This window comes from Leptonychotes weddellii, chromosome 11 (genome assembly GCF_054177405.1).
Source record: "Leptonychotes weddellii isolate Sample4059 chromosome 11, ASM5417740v2, whole genome shotgun sequence".
Taxonomy (NCBI): Eukaryota; Metazoa; Chordata; class Mammalia; order Carnivora; family Phocidae; genus Leptonychotes; species Leptonychotes weddellii.
Window position 1 is genome coordinate 51129312 of NC_138379.1, and position 23421 is coordinate 51152732.

At 48.5% G+C, this 23421-nt stretch overlaps 1 protein-coding gene across 1 annotated transcript in view; it reads left to right on the forward strand.

The window, feature by feature from the left end:
* The first annotated feature begins 83 nt into the window (after window positions 1–83).
* The window catches only part of USP35 (ubiquitin specific peptidase 35), a 51870-nt gene continuing 28532 nt past the window's right edge, over window positions 84–23421 (forward strand). The window contains exons 1-7 of the mRNA XM_081798909.1: window positions 84–487; window positions 6657–7338; window positions 8367–8499; window positions 10045–10174; window positions 10582–10683; window positions 12207–12365; window positions 16863–17056. Of these exons, the coding sequence (XP_081655035.1) occupies window positions 6666–7338; window positions 8367–8499; window positions 10045–10174; window positions 10582–10683; window positions 12207–12365; window positions 16863–17056 (1391 nt within the window). The 5' untranslated portion in view covers window positions 84–487; window positions 6657–6665. The remainder of the gene's footprint in view (window positions 488–6656; window positions 7339–8366; window positions 8500–10044; window positions 10175–10581; window positions 10684–12206; window positions 12366–16862; window positions 17057–23421) is intronic.

Sequence of the window (23421 nt, forward strand, 5' to 3'; positions counted from 1 at the left end):
CGCAGCTCTCCGGGACTTGTAGTTCTCTCTGGGTTCTTTGCGGCACGGCACGCCGAGCGCAAACTCCATCTCCCAGGAGGCATTGCAGTGAGCCCTCCAGCTCCCCGCTCGCCCAGGCTGGAGCTCAGACCGGCTGGTCTTAAAGGGGACGCAGCCTGAGTGGCGGTTCGCGGGGTGGCCCCCACTCCGGCTCCTCCCCGTTTCCCGCACCTCGCCCCTCCCCACGCACCGTCCCGCAGCCCCGCAGCCCAGCGGCAGCGCGGCTGACTCGGGATCCCTGGGTTCAAGCTTCTGCAGAGCTGGGTGGGGAGTTTGGACTTTGCAGTGAAAGCAGCATCCCTGCCGGCTGGGACCTGGCGGAGGGCGTCCCCACTCCAGGGGGAGCAGAGGACTCGCCCTGACCTAGCCTGGCCTAGCCTATTCCTGCCAGGCCTGAGCGCCCCGCCCAGAAGCCGGCTCTGAGGCCGGGGCCACCGGGGTCCCAGAGGTAAGGGGGCCGGGGGCGTGTATGCAGGTTATGGGGAGGGAGTGTCTGCACCCTGGCGGTTCGAGAGCCCTGGGCAGGCGCGAAGGGCTCTGAGAGTTTGGGGCTGGGAGAAGGGAGGTCTAGGTGCATCTTGGGCCTCGCTGTGTGACCTTGGGCGAGTAGATGCCCCTCTCTGGGCTTCCACCTCCGTCATCAGTTGTGTTTGGAGGTGATCCCTCCCTCTCCCCCAATACAATGAAGCTCACCGGCCTTTGGTGGGGTCCGCAGCTCCAGCCTGGACTGGGCGACAGGGCACCGTTATAACTGAAAGGAGGGGTGGGGCTAAGATAGGGCACAAACTGGGGGGCCAAGAGGTTGCAACCGCTTGGAATGGGCTTTTGCTCTTCTCAGCATCCTCGCCCAGGCGTACTCTCCCTACAAGACTTGAGACTCCTTGTGTTAGCCTGGTGCCCACCCTTCCAGAAAGCCTGGTGTGGGGGTGGGGATGTGGCTATCTTAAGTACGTGAAGGGTGGCCCCAGCAGGGATGGGTGATTGTGGTGGGTTCCTGAGAAGGGAATATATGCTCTCTCTCCTCCCATTCCCCTCCAGTTAAAGAGCGGTTGCTTTTTACCAGTAAAACCTTTTCTTTCTTTCTTCTTAGGAGACAGTTTGGTGGCCCAGACAAGGGCCTCCCAGTAGGAGGGCAAGGGGATCCTTCCCAGGGCTGCCTTGGGTAGAAGAAATTCAGTTATAAAAATTCAGATGCTGCTGTCCAGAGACATGGGTGGGGGGTTGCTGGGAGGGACACCTAGTACTCCCCAGGCGGCTCTGGCACCCAGGGGAGTCAGTGGAGGTCGACTGGATGTGAGGGTCAGAGAGGAGAATAAATGGGCTCCTTGGCTCTTAGGTGCTAAGTTGGGGCTTGGAGGGTCCACTGTGCTCTAGGGTAGGGAGAGGTTGAGTGGGACCTTCCTGAAGCCCCCTCCCTGTCCTGTGAGATTCTGTGAGCTTTTGACCTGAAGGCTAAACAGGAACAGTTTTTGTTTTTCTTTTCTTCAGTTTTGGTTGTTTGAGTCATTTCTAAATGGCTAAATCCTCACTCAGTCCTGTCCAGTGACCTCAGTAGGGACTTTCTTGGCTAATGTTTGAGTCTCAGGGTTATGGATATGCAGGACCAGACCTGGCAGACGAGAGGGCAGTGACTGGGCCAGTCCCTGGAGGGTGCTTTTCTGGTGACAGCTTTAGTTTTATCTCATCTTGCTGTCACATATCTTCCATTGGCCACTTAGCACTCCTTTGCCTCTGTGCCTGGTCCTGTGCTAAGCACAGATAGGGGATTGGACCTCCTTTGAAAGGAGATCCCAGCCTGGTGAGGGAGATAGACATAGAATCCAGTGACACTGTTGAGGGATGAGAAAAGCAAAGAGGGCCTTGGAAAGCTCAGAGACTTGGACTGCAGGGGGGTTAGGAAAGGCTTCCCAGAGGAGGGGGCATGTGACCTGGGCCTTGGAGGATGAGTCAGAATTTGCCAGAAGAGGGAAAAGCCTTTCCCAGCAGAGAGGACATCACCAAAAGGTGGGCAACAGGAAAAGCCCACTGCCCATATTCCTTCAGATTTGTCGCCAAACAGTGTTGGTCAAGTTCATGTCTACCCCTGCCCTCCATCAGCCAAGTGTCACAGAAAGGGCTTGAATGTCAAGCTCAGGAGTTCAGATCTTATGCTGAAGGGGCTGGGGAGCCTTGAGAGTTCTGAGCAGGGCATGGCAAGATGGACCTTATCATCTAATGAGATTAATCAGACGATGTTTGCACAGTGGGTCACAGAGACCTGGGAGGGATGTGAGGAAGCCTGAATTGGGCCCAGGGTGTGGGGGCAGGGCATTGGACACACACACACACACACAGACACGGTGCTTTGGGAGTGGTGGAGATGAGTCAGGCTTCACTAAGCAGGAACAGATACCTGTCAATACACAGTGGAAATGTGGAGGGTCATCCAAAAGGGACAGATAAAGGGATCTGGGCTTTCCAGGGGAGGGATCGTGATGTTCCTATATGTTACTGTGTGCCCTGGAGCAGACTGGGTGTTGCTGGGACTCTCAGGCTGTCATGCCAGCAATGAGAGGTATAAACCAAGGGCTCGGGGGAAGAGCAGCAGGATTGGCTGGGAAAGGCTAAGGGGTGGTCAGGTGGTCGTCTCCCATTTGGGGGCTCAGAGGCTCAGAACCGTGAAAGAGCACCTACCTCAAGGCTTTGGGCACTATTGGGGCATAGTGCCTGGGCTAGATTCGAAGGCTGGACTCTATTCTGGAGAACACATACCTCTACTGGAGGATGGATTGAGGGAGGGAATGAGGAGATGGGGTTAGAAGGCTACTGCACTAGTCCAGGCAAGAAGTAAAGAGGAGCTGATCCTGGGTGCTGCTGGAGCTCAGGGCGAGATAGTGGAAACACTAATTTGGCAGTGAGGGATGAAATTCCTGGTAGAATCCGCGAGATCAGGAGTGTGTGTCTGCTTGTCTCCTTGCTTGACAGTGTCTGTTTCCCCACTTGGTGCCAGATGGCCCAAGAAGAGACTCATGACTGCCCCAGCTATCATCTTTTTTATATCTTGTCCCCTTCCCTGTCAGGGCTGAAATGGTCCCCATTTTCCAGTTGAAACAGCTGAGGAGGCTGGCAGGGACTCACCCAAGGTCACCTGGTGTTTCAGAAGCAGAGAACCTGGGTCTCCTGCTTTTCACGTGGGCTTTTCTTTTCCTTTTTTTTCTTTTTTAAGATTTTATTTGTTTGACAGAGAGAGTACACAGCGAGAGAGGGAACACAAGCAGGGGGAGTGGGAGAGGAAGAAGCAGGCTTCCCGCCGAGTAGGGAGCCTGATGCGGGGCTCGATCCCAGGACCCTGGGATCGTGATCTGAGCCGAAGGCAGATGCTTAACGACTGAGCCACCCAGGCGCCCCTTCATGTGGGCTTTTCTAAGGAAGGATACTGCTGCTGTGTGCTGTGAGCCTGGTGCGGGGCAGCTGTCTCTTGGGTCAGAGCCAGTGTCGACAGGCCGTCTCCTTGTCCAGAGCCTAGAGGAATAATCCAACCTTCCCCTGAGGAATGCTGGTGGTCTGCTGCTTCCTCCCCCAGGGAGACCAAGTGCACATTCTTATCCCACCCTGTCAAGGCTGCATCCCTTTTCTATGTTGATCCTCCACGTTCCCATGTGTGCCGTAGGGAAATCAGGCCTTGTCCTGCCTCCCTTCTGTGGCCTGTGATGAGGTCAGGTGAGCTCCAAGCCTCTAAAACCCTTTTGCATGAACGCACCCAAGATATTGAGTGGGTTTGGTTGGTGAATATGGTGACAGCTGACCTCAGACAGCCTGTGTGGGAGTGGGGGCAGGTAGGCAGGGCTTGCCTGGAGTGGCCGGGCCATGGACTGCACGGAGGCTGCATGGCTGGCCTCGGAGATCACAGCCCTCACAGAAGGGCACCACTGCTGGGCCTCCAGCCGCCAAGTGCAAAGGTATCAGGTAGAATGATAAGAAATTGCCAACATCTGCTCCTTTGCTTTCATGTGGTTCAACCGGATATCACTTATCCCCATTTTACAGAACAGAAAAGAGGCTCATGATGTGATTTGCTCAAGGTCACATAATGAGTTGCAAGACTAGAATAAAATTTGCCCAAGGTCACACTAGAACTTAGGACTCGCCATTCCTGGTCTGTTTTTCTTTCCATTTCCAGAACCTTCCCTAGTTTTAGAACCCCATTTCTGCCTGCCCCCAGGCCCTCTTCTTCCACACATGATGTCAATATCCCATTGATTACGGTTTCTTCTTGGCTGCCTGAATAACAGAATTTCTTGGCATCCTGGGTTGAAAGCATATTAAGTCCACTAGCCTGGAGGGCAGGGGTAGGGATTTGCAAGGATGGTCTACAAGGGAGGTTGGTCACAAACACTGCCTAGGAAAGAGAAGACCAGAAGTGAAGGGAGACCAGTTTTTTAAAGGCCTTTGAGATTATGCCTTGTTTGGCACTCTCTACCAACACGTCTGTCTCCACCACCAGACTGGAAGTTCCTAAGGGCAAGGGCTTTGCTTCTAAAGTGAAGGGGACTGATTCATTGAGCACTTCCCTGCGGAGTGGAAATAGACTCAGAGAACATAAGTAACAGGGATGGTAAGCAGACTTCATTTCCAGATGAATCTCATTCAGAGTAAAAAGAGTTTAACACACTATTCCAGGAGGCTTGGAGTGGGCCCTGGGCATATGAATTTGTGCTAAGTTACCAGGTGGTTCTGAGGGAGCCAAGCCAGTGTTTGGGAACCACTGATCTGTACTCTGGCTTCACCTCCAGTAACCTCAGATGCCAGCCATTGAGAAGTAAGTCCTAGTCCCTGCCCTAAGGAACTCACGGCCTGGTGAGGGAGACAAACAAGTGGGCCCATTGCTTTTAACACATGCAATAATGGAAGCTTGGTCTCAGCCAAGAGCTAGGACAGAGAACGGAGTGTCTCCGTAGGGCCTAGCACAGAGTCTGGGTCCCACAATATCTGTGGTTTTGAATAAAAGTTTCTGGCCTCTCATTTAGTAAATGTATGGCTTGTCTTCACACCAACTCCAGGTCTCAAAATAATTTTTACCGAGCCAGTAAGTTTAAACACCTACTGTATGCTGAACCTTATATCAGGTTCTGCCTAGAGTGGGATTATACAAAGAAGAAATGACCCTGTCTTCTTGGAGCTGAAAGTTGGATATTAAGACAACAAGCTTTACCTTTGTGAACCAGCATGAAAATCAGGAGTAAAAGTGGGTCAGCTTGGGAGAAAGGCTTCTAGGAAACTGCCCTAAGGGAGAGGAAAGGCAAAGGGAAGGCTACTATGCTCAGAGGAATAAGGTAGCAGTAACTCACACCATATTTTGCATTTGCTTCTTCAGCAAATGCCTACTATGTGCCAGGCACTGGCCTAGGTGAATGAACAAAACTGACATGGTTCCAGCCCTCAGGAACCTATATATTATAGTGAAGGAGGCTGACTCCAACCAAGGAATCATGATAAGTACCGTAAAGGAGGACAAGGGCTCTGAAATTGTTAACAGGCATGTTTGATCCAAACAGAGGTTAGGCAAGGCTTCCTTGAGGAAGTGAGTTTGCGCCGAAGTCTGCAGGGTGAGTCAAGCAAGGAGGGGAGGGAAGAACATATCAAAGGGCGCAGTGGCAGGGAGAACACAGTGAGTTGAGAGTGAGGGGCTGGTGTGGACTCAGGCTGGGGAGGGGCAGGCAGGGCCTTGAGCGTGCAAGGCTGTGGAGCTAGGCCTGGAGGCAGAGTGAGGGGCTGGTGTGGACTCAGGCTGGGGAGGGGCAGGCAGGGCCTTGAGCGTGCAAGGCTGTGGAGCTAGGCCTGGAGGCAGGGCAGGCCGCAGACATGATAAACTCTGCTTCATTGGAGGGAATTATGGGATCCCAGCTGTGATGGAGAAATAAGCCACAGGGGGCTGTAGGAATGGAGGGTGAGGGATGTTCTGTTTGAAGACAGCGTGTTGGAGGTAAGCTTTGAAGGAGAACAGGAGTTTGGCTGTGTGGGTGGTGGTGGTGGTGGAGGTCTGGGGAGATAGGATGTTTCAGGCAAAAAGCACAACATACACAAAGAAGTGGAGCCTTAGAAAGGTGTAGATCACTTGGGAAACAGCAAGAAGTTGATTTGGGGCAAAATAAAGTGTGCAGGGATCTCCCCGTTGATCCTTCCTTGGGACCCTAAGCCTGCCTGCCCCCCCTCCTTGGAGGTGTGATTTTGTGTATGTCCCCTCTCATCTTCCCCGACAGGACAGGACTTGGCCAAGATTTTGGACAACAGCTTCTATAACCAGCTTCTACCAGCCCCACGAGTGGATGAGGTCACCAGGGAGGCCTGGGGAGAGAAGGGCAAAAGAGTGGGGGAAAGGGTGGAAGGTTGAGATATTGCTTTTGTGAGATTAAAGACGCTCATCAGCAATAACCCCAACTCCCTGGGGGCTCATTACAGGCCAGGCATTGCACTTTACTTCATTCCGATACCTCCCCGTGAGGTATCCTCGCCCCATTTCACAGGTGATGAAACGGAGGCCCAGAAAGGTGGTTGCTCGCCCCAGGTCTTATGCAGGGGCCCCCTTGGGGCACTGGATCGGTTGGCCCAAGTGTGACCGTGCTCCCTGTCTCCTGCAGCGTGGCGCCATGGACAAGATCCTGGAGGCGGTGGTGACGTCCTCGTACCCCGCGAGCGTGAAGCAGGGGCTGGTGCGGCGCGTGCTGGAGGCAGCGCGGCAGCCGCTGGAGCGGGAGCAGTGCCTGGCGCTGCTGGCGCTGGGCGCGCGCCTCTACGTGAGCGGAGCTGACGAGCTGCCCCGCCGCGTGGGCTGCCAGCTGCTGCACGTGGCCGGCCGCCACCACCCCGACGTCTTCGCGGAGTTTTTCAGCGCGCGCCGCGTGCTTCGCCTGCTGCAGGGGGGCGCTGGCCCGCCGGGCGTCCGCGCGCTCGCCTGCGTGCAGCTCGGCCTGCAGCTGTTGCCCGAGGGGCCGGCAGCCGACGAGGTGTTCGCGCTGCTGCGGAGGGAGGTGCTGCGCACCGTGTGCGAGCGCCCGGGGCCCGCCGTCTGCGCTCAGGTGGCGCGGCTGCTGGCGCGACACCCGCGCTGCGTCCCCGACGGCCCGCACCGCCTGCTCTTCTGCCAGCAGCTGGTGCGCTGCCTCGGCCGCTTCCGGTGCCCGGCCGAGGGCGAGGAGGGCGCCGTGGAGTTCCTGGAGCAGGCCCAGCAGGTGAGCGGGCTCCTGGCGCAGTTGTGGCGCGCCCAGCCCGCTGCCATCTTGCCTTGTCTGAAGGAGCTGTTCGCTGTCATCTCCTGCACAGGTGCGTGTGGGCTGGGGCCCGGGCTGGGGCGGGAGCGCGTGCGCGCCGGGGGCCGGATGTGCGCCGGGCCCGTGACTGCACGTGCAGGGTCTTGTGCTTGGCGTGCCCGTGTCGAGGTATGGCAGGTGTGTGTGTGAGGGGCTAATGAACAGGTGCGGGAATGCGATGTTCCTTAATTAGCAGGGCTCTCCTGAGCTCGTGCAGTGAGAACTATCCTGTGGTGGGTGCTGGGCACATACGGAGGAGCGGACCCAGATCAAGCTGGCCAGAAGGGGGACTGGGGTCGTGAGACAACAGAAAGGGGTGGGGAGGTGTGGATGTCATCATGCCCTTTGGGTCAGGTGGGTTTTGTAGAAGTGGTGACTTTTGATTCAGGTTTTGAGAGCTGGGCAGCAGCAGGGGCAAGGTGCTCAGGGCAGGCAGAGGCCAAGTTCTGGACATGCGATGGAGCCTGTGCATCTCAACTCTGAAATGTAAACTCTCGGTCCTCCACTAACAACTGTGGTACTTGGACTACAGTTATAAATGAGCGAAAGACGATCGGTGCCTTATCTGATTATAGGGCTATTCAGTTGAAAGGAAGAGAAGGCACCTGGCAGGTGAAAGAACCAAGCCCCGATGTATAAGCAGTTATCCAATTGGACAACACATTTTGATAACTAAATGCTCTTTTTCACCTCTAGGCCTTTGTGTGTGTTTCCATCTGGAAACACACCTGTTCTTCTACCTGTTCTTGCCAGCTCCAGTGTTACCCTTTCTTACAGACCTTGTCTGTATAGACACAGGTGGGGGGGGGTCAGTGCTTTTGTCTGTGCTCAGTGCAGGGCTGGGCCCCAAGCCATGGCAGTGAAGGTTTGTTGGGCAAATAAACTAAGGTGGGATAGGAGGCTGTGATGTTGTAGGAGGTGAGGAGGTGGCCCCAATGTGCTCTGGTCTCGTTCCTTGGGAGCATGAGGGCATGGGGGACTGGGGGAGGTGAGGAGCCTACCTGCCTTGCTAAGCTCATCCCAGCCCCCACACCGTTCCAGAGGAAGAGCCGCCATCTAGTGCCCTGGCCAGCGTGGTTCAGCACCTACCGTTGGAGCTTATGGACGGCGTCGTCCGAAACCTCAGCAATGATGACAGTGTGACAGACTCTCAGATGCTGACTGCCATCAGCAGGTGGGCTGAGGGCTGGGTGGTGGTTAGGTGTCTCTCCCTCCTTCCACTGGGTGGGGTTGCTGGGCTAGATTTAGTGTCAGAAGGCCCAGGACCTCATGCTTTTTTCATTCGTCCATCCTTTCTTGAGCCCTGCTCTGTGCCTGGCCCAGGGCTGGATGTGGCAGATGCAAAGAACCTTTCCCTAGCGATGCTCTCAGGTTGGGTGCCAACTGTGTGATCCTGGACAAGTCAGTGAACTCTCTGAGCCTCAGTTTCCCCCCCTGTAATAGCAAAGATGGTATAAGGAGTTCTCAGGCTTCCATGGGGCCATACTAGAAGCTGAAAGTATGTTACAGAGTGCTTCTTGAGTTTGGCAGGTATGATAAATAGAATTGGGGTGCTTTTTATCTCACAGCTTTTGCACATTCCCCCACCTCATTTGAATGTCATCACACCTGTGATCTAGCCACACCTGCCTATCCATTGATCCCAGAATATGCTGCCTTCCCTCCTGCCTACAGGCCTTTGGCTTTGTAGATCCTATTCACCTAGCATGCCTCCCCCACCATGCTTTCCATACCTGTGTGCAGATCTACCATCTCCATTAGGCCTTCTTGGATTTCTTGTCTTTAGTGCATAGTGTGGGCTCTAGAGGTAAGCTGGTTGGGTGCAGATCCTGGCTCTACTACTTCTTGTCTGTGTGACTTTGGGCAAGTTACTCCACTTCTGTAGGCCTCTGCTTCCTCATTTATAAAATGTAGTGTAATTGAACCCATCATAACAGGGTTGTTGCAAAGATTAGATAAAATGAGATAATACATGTAAAGTGTTTAGAGCAGTGATGGTAGCTACTGTCATAATTACTATTGCTTTGGTCTGTCATTGTTCTATCTCTTTATGGCATAGTCTTATGAGTGTAAAAGTAATGACGTAATGCCATTTTCCTGAGCACTTACTATGTGGCAGCTTCATGCTCTGTGCACAGAACCATTATCTTGTGGGGATCGGATGGGCTAATACATGTAAGGCAGATGGAATAGTGCATGGTGCAGAGTGAATACTGTGAGAGTTAACTATTGTCACGTCTTTTAATTCATATAACAACTCTGTGAGGTAGGTATTATCCCCATTTTGCAGAGGAGGAAACCGAGGCTAGAGAGGGTGACTTGTTCTAGGTCACAAGCAAGAGTTTGCTGGAGCCAAAGCTTCCAGCATGGCGGGGGTGGGGGGCAGTGCTGCTCCTGCTGTTGGGCCCCATGGTCCAGGCAGAGGCGGCTGACAGCCCTGTTCTACCACTGCAGCCTAGTGTGTGGGGTGAGGTTTGGGGTGTTGAGAGGGTCTGGTTCCCCTCCTGCTGGGCTGGGAGTCCCAGTCTCTGCCGAATGCCCATGCTGGGCTCATTGGCAGTTCTCAGAGGTGTCTTGTCCATCCCATGGACCCCAGGGCTGCTCTGTGCAGGTGTGGGTCAGTGTGGGGTCTCAGGACATTATAGCTTGTCCCTGGGATGCCCTCACCCAGGCATTTGGGCCTCCCTGGTCCTTGTGTCATTGCTGCTCCCCTCTCCAGGATGATCGACTGGGTGTCGTGGCCCCTGGGGAAGAACATTGACAAGTGGATCATTGCACTGTTGAAGGGCCTGGCTGCTGTTAAGAAGTTCAGCATCTTGATCGAGGTTTCACTCGCCAAAATTGAGAAGGTTGGTGGGCCACTGTCCTAGCCCTGGCTTATGGCTTTTCCCACTTAGCTTTTGCCAGGGACAGTGTGGGCCTGGGAGGCAGAGCACTGGGGCTCCCACCCAGGCTTGCTGTGACCCGGGACAATTCACTGTACCTGTGTGGGCCTCAGATTTCCCCTGTTCATTCCTCTGCTCGCTCAAGAATGTGTGTCACTTTTGGTCTTTCTGTCTCTCCATCCCTCCCATCAGATACCTTTCTTGCTGTCCATCTGTCCATCAACATAGGTCTGTGAGACTATCTGTGTTCTTGGTTCTGCATGGGTCTGCTGCTTCAACTCTGGTGTGTCTGACCACCTCTCAGGTCTGTGGCTGCACTTGGTCTCTGAGGCCCAGTCGTGGGGAACTCCTGACCAGGGACTCTCTTCCAGGTTTTCTCCAAGCTTCTGTACCCCATTGTCCGGGGAGCTGCCTTGTCTGTCCTCAAGTACATGCTCCTGACCTTCCAGCACTCCCATGAGGCCTTCCACCTGGTAAGGGCCCTATGTGCTGCCCTGTGGAGGGCCAGTCCTCCATCCCCCACTGGTTTGGCTGGAGTCCAGACATGCTGTCTCTATTGGGTTGGGGGTTTGAAGCCCAAGACCTTGAAGTCCTGGATGTTAGGACTGGAGGAGCCTTGAAACTCCATTTTACAGATAGGAAACTAAGGCCAGAGAATGTGTATGGCTTCCCCACAGGCCCACGGTAGAGTGACAGCCCTAGAATGATGACGGCTAATGTTGCTTAGGGGCCTGCTGTGTGGCAGGCACGGTACTAAAGACAGTACATATGTTAACTCTCAGTCCAGCCCTAAGAGGGAGAATTCTATCATATTTTCCATGTTTCAGCTGAGGAAACTTCAGGTTAGGGAGGTTAAATCATTTGTCCCAGACACACAACTGGTGAGCGATACGGGGAAGATTCTAACTAAGTTGGTCTGACTTCTGACCCAGTGTCCTTCCGATATACCCTGCTGCCGACCAGCACCCACGTGGCCTGGCCTCCAGCCCAGGGCCCTTTCTGTTATCTTTGGGGCCATCCTTTGGGAAGGACAGCCTATAGTTCTTGTGGGGCGGGGGAGGGAAGGAGGGCCTACCCTCTTGCCTTCCTTTCCCCAGACCTGACCTGCAGATGGGGCCCTAGATTCTGATGGCTCCTGGTCAGGGCAGAAATTTCATGCTTTCTAATTTGCCGCAGTGGGAAAAGCGCAGAACCAGGGATTGGGGTACTGGGGGTTGAGTCCCATCTCCATCGTTTGCCAGATGTGATGACCTTGGGCCAGGCGCTTAACCTCTGAGGGCTTGGAACAGGGTAAGCCCCCAGGATGGTGGGAGAGGGTTAGATGAGGTGATATTTGTCAAAAGCCTGCTGCATACTAGGGACCAGATAGATACTTGTTTCTTCCCATCCTTCTCCTGGGTTCCCTACTCCCAGTTCCTGTGGGCTGACTCTGTCCCTCCCTGGGACATTACGGTAGAGCACCCCGTGGGTTTGTAAGTTAGCCTTCCATAGGCCAGAGGAAAACGGCTTTGTTTCAGACATCAGCTTCTCCTATAACACATGGCGGAAGTTCTTGGTAAATTATATAATATCTCTAACTTCAGTTTCTTGATCTATAAAATGGGGATGATAATTGCTGAATAAAGTCATTGTGAGGGTGAAATGTTGGGCATGTAAATGTTTGGTGAAAGAAGGGTGGTAGAAAGAAGAATAACCCTGGTCACTCAGGCCTCAGGCCAGTTGGCTTGGCTTAACAGCTGGGGCTTGGGCCCAGGCCACGCCTCAACTGTGAGGAGGGAATTGTTTATCCCATTTAATAGACGAAGAGACTGAAGCAGGATATCTAAGCTCATGTGTCCTGTAGAAAGAGTCACTCGCCTCCCTAGCACAGAGGGGACAGTGGCCAGGTGGTCAGACCTCCCTGCTGTGAGGAGCTCGGGGTATCTTCAGCTCTGCCCACCAACCCCTGTCTCGGGTGGTAAATGGTCCTGAGCCTAATCGTGCTCTGCTCTCATAGCTCCTCCCTCACATCCCGCCCATGGTGGCCTCTCTGGTCAAGGAGGACTCCAACTCGGGGACCAGCTGCCTGGAGCAGCTAGCAGAGCTGGTCCACTGCATGGTCTTCCGGTTCCCAGGCTTCCCAGATCTGTACGAGCCTGTCATGGAGGCCATTAAGGTGAGTGACGCTGTCCCCCCTGCTTCCTTGTCCCGCTCCAAAAAGAGTGCTGGCTTGGGCCTTGCTCAAGTCCGTAACACAGGTTAATGGCAGCCCCCCCATCATTTGGTCTCTGCCTGTGTCCCGTCACCTCCTCTGGCCCATTCTGTGCTTCAGGCACACTCAGCCACCTGCCCTTTCCCCAGATGGTCATCGCTCATGATTGCTCTGAGCCTTTGCATATGCCATTCTCTCTGACTATAAACCCTTCTCTTGCTTTGCCTGCATAGCTCCTCTTCCCATCCAATCTTATCCATTAAGGCTCTGCTCAAGTGTTACCTCCCTCAGAAAGCCTTCCCTGACAAGTCTTGATACCCCCTCCCCACCCCAGGCTGGGTCAGGACTTTTCTGGGCTCCCACAGCTCCATATCCCTTTGTCATGTGTTGTCGCTGTCTATCTCTCCCCCCCCACCCCCCGCCCCCTGGCTAGGGCACTCCCGAGCAGTGTTCACATGGCTTTACTGGTGCCCTGCTTTGTGCTAGACCCAGGCTGGGAACTGGGGACACAGGCACGAGGCAGACCAAGTTGCCTCCACTGAGGAGCTTGCAGCCTAGGCTTGCACAGAAGTAACTCTGATGCAAATGGCTTAGGAAATTCCTGTGAGGAACCAGAGAAGGGAAGGATCATTTCCAGTTAGAGGAGGAGGTTACAAGGACGAAGGGACTTCTGACCTGGGTTGCTAGGACAACAGCATTTGTAGGTAGTGCCACATTTGACAATGTCTTCCATATATTTTGTTTTTTAATGCTCACAAGACACAAGAAACGAGAAGCAGGTACTGTTGTTACCTGAATTTCATAGATGAGGGAAATGAGACTGGAGAGGCTTGGTGACTCGTGCAGTCATGGAGGTAGTGAGAGACACACACAGGCAGGGTGCCTGGTTGCTGAGCCCTTTCCTATTGCCTGATACAGAGGGCAGGTCTGAGCATGGGTGAAGGAGCTCTAGGTGTAGGTGGTGGCCCTTACAGAACCTCTGATCTGACTTCCATTTCTGTAGCATAGCAGATAGATAACCTGAAAAGCATCCCACTACAGAACACCTAGAAATGCTTGTTAAAATATAACAAACGTCTTTTTAAGTACATAGCTGAGCTTGCAAGAAAGTAATGGGGAATCCCCAGGGGCCAAAAAGGAATCGAGAACGAATCCAGAATGGTAAGTGAGAGATGATGCTCTTTTGCCCTGCGGTGGGGAGGGAAGGGGAAGGGTGTAACCATAGTCACTAAGCCACTTGAGCTTATAGGGACAGGAGGTGATGCTTAGGGCCTGCTCCCACTAGGGCATTAGCACTAAGAGGCCCATGTAAGCCAGGACCCAAAGGCTTTACTGTTAGTAAAAGAGTGATCTAGAAAAAATATATACATGGTCTCAAATAGATGTCAAGGAAACTTTTCTGGCTTGGTCTGCACTCTGGACTGGGAAAAATGAAATTTGTCATCATTGACCTGCTCTTACATGGGTTTAGGGGTTCAAGTTCTCATTGTCTTTGGGGTTGTGGGACCCCTAAGCTCAGGCACTCACATTAAAAGTAGTTATGACCTTGTAATACCCAAGAGTTGCCTTGTAGAAACAAAAGTGCTTTCAAGTCACAAAGATAAAATTTTGCTAAAGATGAGTTTATAATCCAAAAATTACAAAACACACAAGGGAACAATCCACCACGAGTGAGAGTCAGTTGATACTTTTAAACAAAACATCAGGCATTTACTTGGATCTTCTGTTTTTCCAACTTAAGAGAATGCATTTTTTCAAATAGAGCCAACCAACAAGAGAAGCAGCTACCCTGCTAGATCATGAGCTGCCTGTCACTGGAGGTAGACGAGCAGAGAAGACAGGGCTTTGACTTGTTGGAAGTGACTGTTACTGTCCTGCCAGATTGTGAGCTTCTGGTGGGCAGGGACCATGTTATGATTTCTCTGCCCAGCAAGTATCTGTGAGTGAATGAACGTGACTGTCATGTGAAGAATGTCATGGAGGCATGAACAGAGAGGAGGGAGCACGGCCCTGCACTAGGCACTGAGGGAAACTCACACTGAATGAGACTCAGGCTTTTCACACTAGGGGCTATGGCCAGATCCAGGGGACAGTGGATCTGTAAATACCGGTACCAGAAGGTGCAGGCAGCTAGGCTTTCTAAGATAGGTATAGATCTCATGTGTACCCACTTGAGAAGGTCCTGGGAAGTCTTCTAGAGAGGGGATATAGGAGTGAGGCCTTGAGGGATGGGGACTGGCAAGATGAGGTACCTCCAGATGCATCGGAGGGAAAGGTGTGGGAGTGGGAATGTGCAGTTTGTCAGTGGAGTGGAAGGGACGTTGGAAGATCAGACTGGAGGGCCCCAAACCAGACCAACTCTCCTTCATCTAGCAGATCTGGGCTTCTCAAACCTTTCCTCCAGAGTACTTGAGCCCAGAAGGGGGCTGCTTACCTAAACCTCAGTGTTTCTGTAAAATCTCATTTTATCTCAGAGATTCAAGTACATATTTCATAATTATAAACATTTGTTTTAATACAGACATTTTCCTTCCTTAAATATTAGAGAATATGGCTCTGGGGAGATGTGCTACGTTTGTCCTGTGGCTTCAGATACCTCTTGGTACGAGCCAGTGTGAGAGGCAAGGCAGCAAATAATCCATAGGATTTTATTGTTTATTAAACGCTTTTACATGTTTTCTATGAGCACGTCCTTCGAGGCTCCTTTATAAATTCTGAAAAGTTCTCTCAGGCAGTTTTTCTGGGAGCTGTGCTTCTTGCTAAGGGAGCCATTGTACGTCACATGAGGGTTTCATAGTTCTGTTTTATTTTTGTAAGAGTACCAAGTTACCTTCTTTGGGGAAAAATGGCATTTTTTTCTAGTGTGGATAATTTTGCATCGTGCATGTGTGCACGTGTGTGAGGTTCTTTCTGCCTTTTTGTCCCTTTTGTTCATGTTGTGTATGGGGTGGGGATTGGATAGGGGATAATAGGAAGAAAAAAGGAGGGACTAAGAAGATAATGAGCACCCCCCTTTATTTTAATTTAGAGATGGGGAGGAGCAGAGGGAGAGGGAGAGAGAGAATCTTAAGCAGGGCTCCACTGCATGACCCTGAGATCATGACCTGAGCCGAAATCAAGAGTTGGACACTTAACCATCTGTGCCCCCCAGGTGCCCCAAGCCTCTATCTTTTTTATCTTGCCTTTGGCAACTCCTCTGTTTTTTATCATCTGTGAGAGGTGACTGATCTGATAAATGTTCCTGGGAAATGAGTGAGCAGAAGTGTTAAGCCACTGCTTGAGCTGGACCTTCTGCGGTGGTCAGACGGTGTGTGCTGGGGAGACCAGGGCCTTCAGTGCTAACCTGGTTTGAAACTCTGGAGGCTTGGACAAGTCTAGGGTCTGTGCTCAGGATCTGGAAACAATAGGGCTTAGAGGAATGTTGCTTATATCTATTAAGTAACTCTGTATTATGCTTAGGTGTTTTTCATTAAAATAGATTAGAACCCGTGCTGGGTAATGTTCTTTTAGGTGCATCTGTTTTAATGTAAAAAAAAGAGAATGAGAGGGCACCTGGGTGGCTCAGTCATTAAGCGTCTGCCTTCGGCTCAGGTCATGATCCCAGGGTCCTGGGATCGAGCCTCGCATCGGGCTCCCTGCTCGGCGGGAAGCCTGCTTCTCCCTCTCCCACACCCCGTGCTTGTGTTCCCTCTCTCGCTATCTCTCTCTCTGTCAAATAAATAAACATAAAATCTTAAAGAAAAGGAGAATGAGAAAGAAAGCATGCTAATCCCTGAGCCCTTGACCAAGGACCCATACCTCAGGACCCCTGGACCCTCTCACCATCCTGTCTGTGGGATCGTGCTGGGGGGTGGTGGCTAATTAAACCTGATGGCAGACCTAAAGGTGGAGGGCAAATGGGAGCATCATTGTGCGCAAGCACTGTGAAAATATGGAGTGCCAAACTGATATAAAGTAGGAGTAGCCTCACTTGACAGATGAGGAAATGGAGTCAGAGAGGCTCACTGACCATTGCCAGGCAGTTAGTTAGGACAAGAGTCAGGACAAGGCCTGAGATCTTGACATTGTTGGATCTGGATGGTGGGCCTGTATTGTCATTGCTTAGAGTCTGTCATACCCTGGGCTCCCCTAAGAATAAATGGATTTTTTGTTTATTGTCTGTATGTCCCTGGGAAATTCTTTTCTTTGAGTCTTTGTTTTTTCATCTATGAAATGGACATTTTACGCCTTCCCAAAGCAGTTGTGACATGAAAGGTGATATAGAAGGCCCACGTGTCAAAAGGAGAACCTAGAATAAGTGTGGAAGCAGAAGGCTGTTAACATGTATATCTGGGACATTTGTGGGACAGTGTGCTTGGGTGGGGTGGGGTAGGCTGTAGTCCAAGAAGGCTTCCCAGAGGAAGTGATATTTTTAGAGCTGACCATGGTCCCCACCATCCTGCTGCCTTGTTCCCTCCTCAGGACCTCCATGTTCCCAGTGAGGACCGCATCAAGCAGCTGCTGGGGCAGGATGCCTGGACCTCGCAGAAGAGTGAGCTGGCTGGTTTCTATCCCCGGCTCATGGCCAAGTCAGACACGGGCAAGATTGGTTTAATCAATCTGGGCAACACATGCTACGTGAACAGCATCCTTCAGGCCTTATTCATGGCTTCTGAGTAGGTGCTGCTTTTGAATTTCCCATCTGCCCCTCCTTCTCTACTTTGGGCTCCCTGGTGTATGGGGGGGATGAGGGGTTGGAGAGGGTAGTGGGGGATTGGAGAGGGTGGGTCCCCCTTTGCATTGATGGCATAATTCCCTGAGGTTTGTGGGTACATGATGGTGAGAGGTCCCTGAGGGCTCCAGGCCATTGACAAGGCAGTAGGTCAAGACTGGGTGGGACCTTGAGATGGGACTTCAGGGACTGGGCTATAGTGGAAGGGGGTTTACTCTGGGTTGGTCAGCATCACTGATTTTTTTTCCCTGGAGTCCAAGGGGATGGATTGTGTTTTCCACTCACCCTGGTATTAGGCATTCCCTGCCCCCTTATTAAAACAAAATCTTTATTGGCAATGGCTACCTATCTAACTTCAGGCTTGATTAAAAATCACTCAAGATTTCAGTCACAGAAGTAGACATCTTTTTTTCCCCAGTTTTTGTGTGTGTGGCGCCTGGATGGCTCAGATGGTTAAGCGTCTGCCTTCGGCTCGGGTCATGATCCCAGGGTCCTGGGATCGAGCCCCGCATCGGGCTCCCTGCTCAGTGGGAAGCCTGCTTCTCCCTCTCCCTCTGCCTGCCGCTCCCCCCTGCTTGTGCTCTCTCTGTCAAATAAAAAATAAAAAATCTTTAAAAAAAATGCACATAAAATTTACCATATTAACCATTTTAATTGTACAATTCAGTGGTATTAAATACATTCACATTGTTGTGCAACCATTTCCACCGTGTAACTTTTCATCTTGTAAATCTGAAATTCTACACTTGCTAAACAATAACTTCTCATATTCCCATTCTCCCTTCCCCCAGGCTCTGGAAACCCCATTATACTGGCAACCCAAATATTGCTTTTACATTTTGGCCAGTGTGGATACTGCTGCGATGAACATGGGTGTTCAAATAGCTCTCTGAGATCCTGCTTTCTATTCTTTTGGGTATATATCCAGAAGTGGAATTCCTGGGTCGTAGGGTAGTTCTATGATTAACTTTTTGAGGAACCTCCATGTTTTCCACAGTGGCTACACCACTTTACATTCTCACCAACAGTGCACATGGGTTCTAGTTTCTCCACATCCTTGCCAACATTTGTTTTTTTTTTTTCTTTTCTTTTTTTTTAAGATTTTATTTATTTATTTGACAGAGACAGAGCGAGAGAAGGAACACAAGCAAGGGGAGTGGGAGAGGGAGAAGCAGGCTTCCTGCTGAGTAGGGAGCCCGATGTGGGGCTCAATCCCAGGACCCTGGGATCATGACCTGAGCCGAAGGCAGATGCTTAACGACTGAGCCACCCAGGCGTTCCTTTTTTTCTTTCTTTTTAAGAGAGCAGAGGGAGGGGCAGAGAGAGAATCTTAAGCAGGCTCCATGCCCAGTGCAGAGTCCAAGGCGGGACTCTGAGATCAAGACCTGAGCCAAAATCAAGAAGTGGTCGCTTAACTGACTGAGCCACGGAGGTGCCCCTCTGTTTTATTGATAGTAGCCATCCCAGTGGGTGTGAGGTGGTATCCCATTGTAATTTTGATTTGCATTTTTCTAATGATTAGTGATGTTGAGCATCTTTTCATGTGCTCCTTGGCCATTTGTATATCTTCTTTGGAGAAGTGTCTACTTTGGTCCTTTGCCCATTTTGAATTAGGTTGTTTTTTTTTGTTGAATTTTAGGTAGGGGTTCTCTCTATATTCTGAATATTAATCTCTTCTCAGATACATGATTTGCAAATATTTCTTTCATACTGTGGGTTGCCTTTTTGTTCTGGATAGTCTTTTTAATTTTTTGTTGTTAAAAGGTTGCATTTATTTATTTTATTGAGCTCTATTTGACATTGTATTAATTTTGGGCATACAACATATCTGATATGTGTATATATCATGAAATGATCACCACAATAAGTCTTGTTAACATCCATCACCACACACAGTTAAAATTTTTCTTTCTTGTAATGAGGACTTTTAAGATTTACTCTCTTAGCAACTTTCAGATATACAGTATGGTATTATTAACTGCAATCATGTGCTATACATTACATCCCAGGACTTGTTATATAACTGTAAGTATATACCTCTTTACCCTGACCATCTTCACCTGTTTTGCCCCCCGCAACCCCCGCAACCACCAGTCCATTACCTGTATCTATCATTGTTTTGTTCTGTTTTGTTAGATTCCACATATAAGTGAGATCACACAGTATTTGTGTTTTTCTGTCTAACTTATTTTGTATAATGCCCTCTAGGTTCATCCAATTGTGACAAATTGCAGGATTTCCTTCATTCTCGTGGCTGAGTAATATTGCATTATGTATATAAGGAATAAGTGTATTTTCTTTAGCCATTCATTTGTCAGTGGACACTTAGGTTGTTTCCATATCTTGGCTATTGTAAATAATGCTGCACTGAACATGGGGTTGCATATATCTTTTCACATTAGTGTTTTCGTTTTCTTTGGATAAACACTCTAAAGTGGAAATGCCGGATCATAAAGTAATTCTCTATTTTTAATTTTTTGAAGAACCTCCATACTGTTTTCTAGAGTAGTTATACCAGTTTACATTCCCATCAAGTTATACCAATTTACATTCCCTTTTGTTCCACATCCTTGCCAACACTTGTTATTTCTTGTCTCTGAGATAGCCATTCTAACAGGTGTTAGGTGATATCTTATTGTGGATTTGATTTCCCTAATGATAGTGATGTTGAGCAACTTTTCATGTACCTGTGGGCCATCTTCTTTGGAAAAATGGTCTGTTGAGATCCTCTGTCTGTTTTTTAGTAGGATTGCTTTTTTCCTGTTGAGTTGTGTGAGTTCTTTATATATTTTGGATTTTATTAGCCCCTTATCAGAAAGATGATTTGCAAATATTTTCTCTCATTTTTGTAGGATGTCATGTGATCCTTTTGTTGATGGTTTCCTTTGATGTGCAGGAGCTTTTCAATTTGATGTAGTCCCACTTGTTTATTTTTCTTTTGTCATCTTTATTTTTAGTGTCAGATCCAAAAAATCATTGTCAAGATGATGTCAAGTAGCTTACAGACTTTGTTTTCTTATGGGAATTGTATGGTTTCAGGTCTTATGTTCAAGTCTTTAATCCATTTTGAGTTGGTTTTTTGGTATGGTGTAAGAAAGTGCAGTTTCATTCCTTTGCATGTGGCTCTCCAGTTTTCCCAACATCATTTATTGAAGAGACTGTCCTTTCCCCACTGTGTATTCTGGGCTCCTTTTTTGTATATTAATTGACCATATAAGCACGGGTTTATTTTGGGGCACTCTCTTGTGTTGCATCAGTCTGTTTTTTTATGCCAGTACCATATTGTTTTTGACTACTATAGTTTGTTTTGTTTTTTTTTTTAAGATTTTATTTATTTGACAGAGACACAGCGAGAGAGGGAACACAAGCAGGGGGAGTGGGAGAGGGAGAAGCAGGCTTCCCGCTGAGCAGGGAGCCCGATGCGGGGCTGGATCCCCGGACCCCGGGATCATGACCTGAGCCGAAGGCAGATGCTTAACGACTGAGCCACCCAGGCGCCCCTGACTACTATAGTTTTGTAATGTAGTTTGAAATCCGGAATTATGATGCCTCCAGCTTTTTCTTTTTTCAAATTGCTTTGGCTATTTGAGGTCTTTTGTAGCTCCATTACAAATTTTAGGGTAGTTTGTTTTATTTCAGTGAAAAAATGCTGTTGTCAATTAGATAAGGATTGTATTGAATTTTAGATTGTTTTGGGAAGTATAGACATTTTAACAGTATTCTTCCAATCCATGAACATAGAATACCGTTCCATTTATTTGCATCTTCTTTAATCTCTCTCATCTTTCATCTCACATGTTGTGAGAAGACCAGGGTAGTGGCCTAACTATACATCACAGTGACTACCTCATTCAGTTTGCTTCATCTCATCACATAGGCATTTTATCATCTCACATCATAAGGAGAAGAAGGGTGAATATTTTGAGAGAGAGACCATGTTCACATGACCTTTATTACAGTATGTTGTTACATTTTATTATTAATTATTGCTAATGTCTTACAGTGCCTTATTTATAAAGAAATAAATTTATAAAATAAACTTTATCATAGCTATGTATAGGAGAGAACAGTGTGTGTGTGTGTGTGTCTTTGTATAGGATTGGTACCATTTATAGTTTCAAGCAGCCATTGGGACTCTTGGAATGTATCTCCTGCAGGTAAGTGGGGACTTCTGTACAGGTCTTTCACCTTCTTGGTTAAATTTGATGCAATTGTAAATGGGATTTTTTTTTTTTTTTAAAGATTTTATTTATTTATTTGAGCGAGAGAATGAGAAAGAGAGAGCACATGAGAGGGGGGAGGGTCAGAAGGAGAAGCAGACTCCCTGCCGAGCAGGGAGCCCGATGCGGGACTTGATCCGGGGACTCCAGGATCATGACCTGAGGTGAAGGCAGTCGCTTAACCAACTGAGCCACCCAGGCGCCCGTAAATGGGATTTTTAAATTTATCTTTCTTATGGTTCGTTATCCTGTATTGAAATGCAACAGATTTTTGTATCCTGCAATGTTACTGAATTCGTTTATTCTAAGGATTTTTTGGTGGAGTCTAGGTTTTTTTTTTTATATGTAATATCATGTCTTCTACAAATAGAGACAGTTTTATTTCTTCCCTTCCAATTATGATGCCTTTTCTTTTTCTTGCCTAATTACTAGCTAGGACTTCCAATACTATGTTGAATAAAAGTGATGAGAATGGACATTTTATCTTGTTCCTGATCTTAGGGGAAAAGCTTTCAGGTTTTCACCACTGAATGTGTTGTTAGCTCTGGGCTTGTCATAGATGGCCTTTATTATGTTGAGGTATGTTTCTTCTATACCTACTATTTTTGAGAGTTTTTATTAAACATAAATGGATATTGAGTTTCATGAATCTTTTGAGATGATCATATGATTTTTATACTTCATTTTGTTAATGTAGTGTACTACATTGATTGCTTTGTGGATGTTGAACCATCTTTGCATCCCTCCAATAAATCCTGCTTGATCATGTTGTATGAACCTTTTTGTGTATTGTTGAATTTGGTTTGCTAGTATTTTGTTGAGGATTTTTGTATCTGTGTTCATCAGGGATATTGGCCTGCAATTTTCTTGTCATTGTGTGATTTTGGTATTAGGGTAATGCTGGCCTTATAAAATGAGTTTGGAGTATTCTTTCTTTTTTTTGGGAGAGTTTGAGAAGGCTTGGTATTAATTCTTCTTTGAATGTTGGGAGGAATTCACCAGTGAAGCCGTCTGGTCCTGGTCTTTTGTTTGTTGGGAGATTTTTAATTACTGAATCAGTGTCCTTACTAGTAATCAGTCTGTTCAGATTTTCTACTTCTTTATGATTCACTCTTGACAGCTTGTATGTTTCTTTTTTTTTTTTTTTTTTAAAGATTTTGTTTATTTGACAGAGAGAGACCCAGCGAGAGAGGGAATACAAGCAGGGAGAGTGGGAGGGGGAGAAGCAGGCTTCCCGCGGACTGGGGAGCCCGATGTGGGGCTTGATCCCAGGACCCTGGGATCATGACCTGAGCTAAAGGCAGACGCTCAATGACTGAGCCACCCAAGCGCCCCGACAGTTTGTATGTTTCTAAGAATTTCTCCATTTCTTCCAGGTTGTCCAATTTGTTGGAGTATAATTGTTCATAGTAGTATCTTATGATCTTTTATATTTGTGTGGTATCAGTTGTAATGTCTCTTTCACTTCTGATTTTATTTGTGTCCTTTCTCATTTTTTCTTAGTGTAGCTAAGGGTTTGTCTATTTTGTTTTTCTTTAAAAAAAAAAAAAGCTTAGTTTTATTGATTGTTGCTATTGTATTTTTAGTCTCCATTTCATTTATTTTTGTTCTGATCTTTATTTCCTTTCTATTTTTGGGCTTAGTTCTTTTCTAGTTCCTTGAGATATAGAGTTAATTTATTTGAGATCTTTCTCATGTCTTAATGTAAGCATTTATCACTATGATTTTCCCTTTTAGAATTGCTTTTCCTGCATCCTATAACATTTAGTATGCTATATTTACATTTTCATTTGTCTCAGGGTATTTTTTGATTTCTTTTGATTTCTTCTTTAACCCATTGGTTGTTCAGTAGTATGTTGTTTAGTCACCACATATTTGTGAATTTTCTGTTTTTTTTCTTGTAGGTCATTGCTGGTTTCATACCATTGTGGTCAGAAAAGATGCTTGATATGATTTTAGTCTTAAGTTTATTAAGACTTGTGACCTAATATATGATTTGTTCTGAAGAATGTACCATGCGAGCTTGAGTATAATATGTATTCTGTTGCTTTTTGCTAGAATGTTCTGTATATGACTGTTATGTTAATCT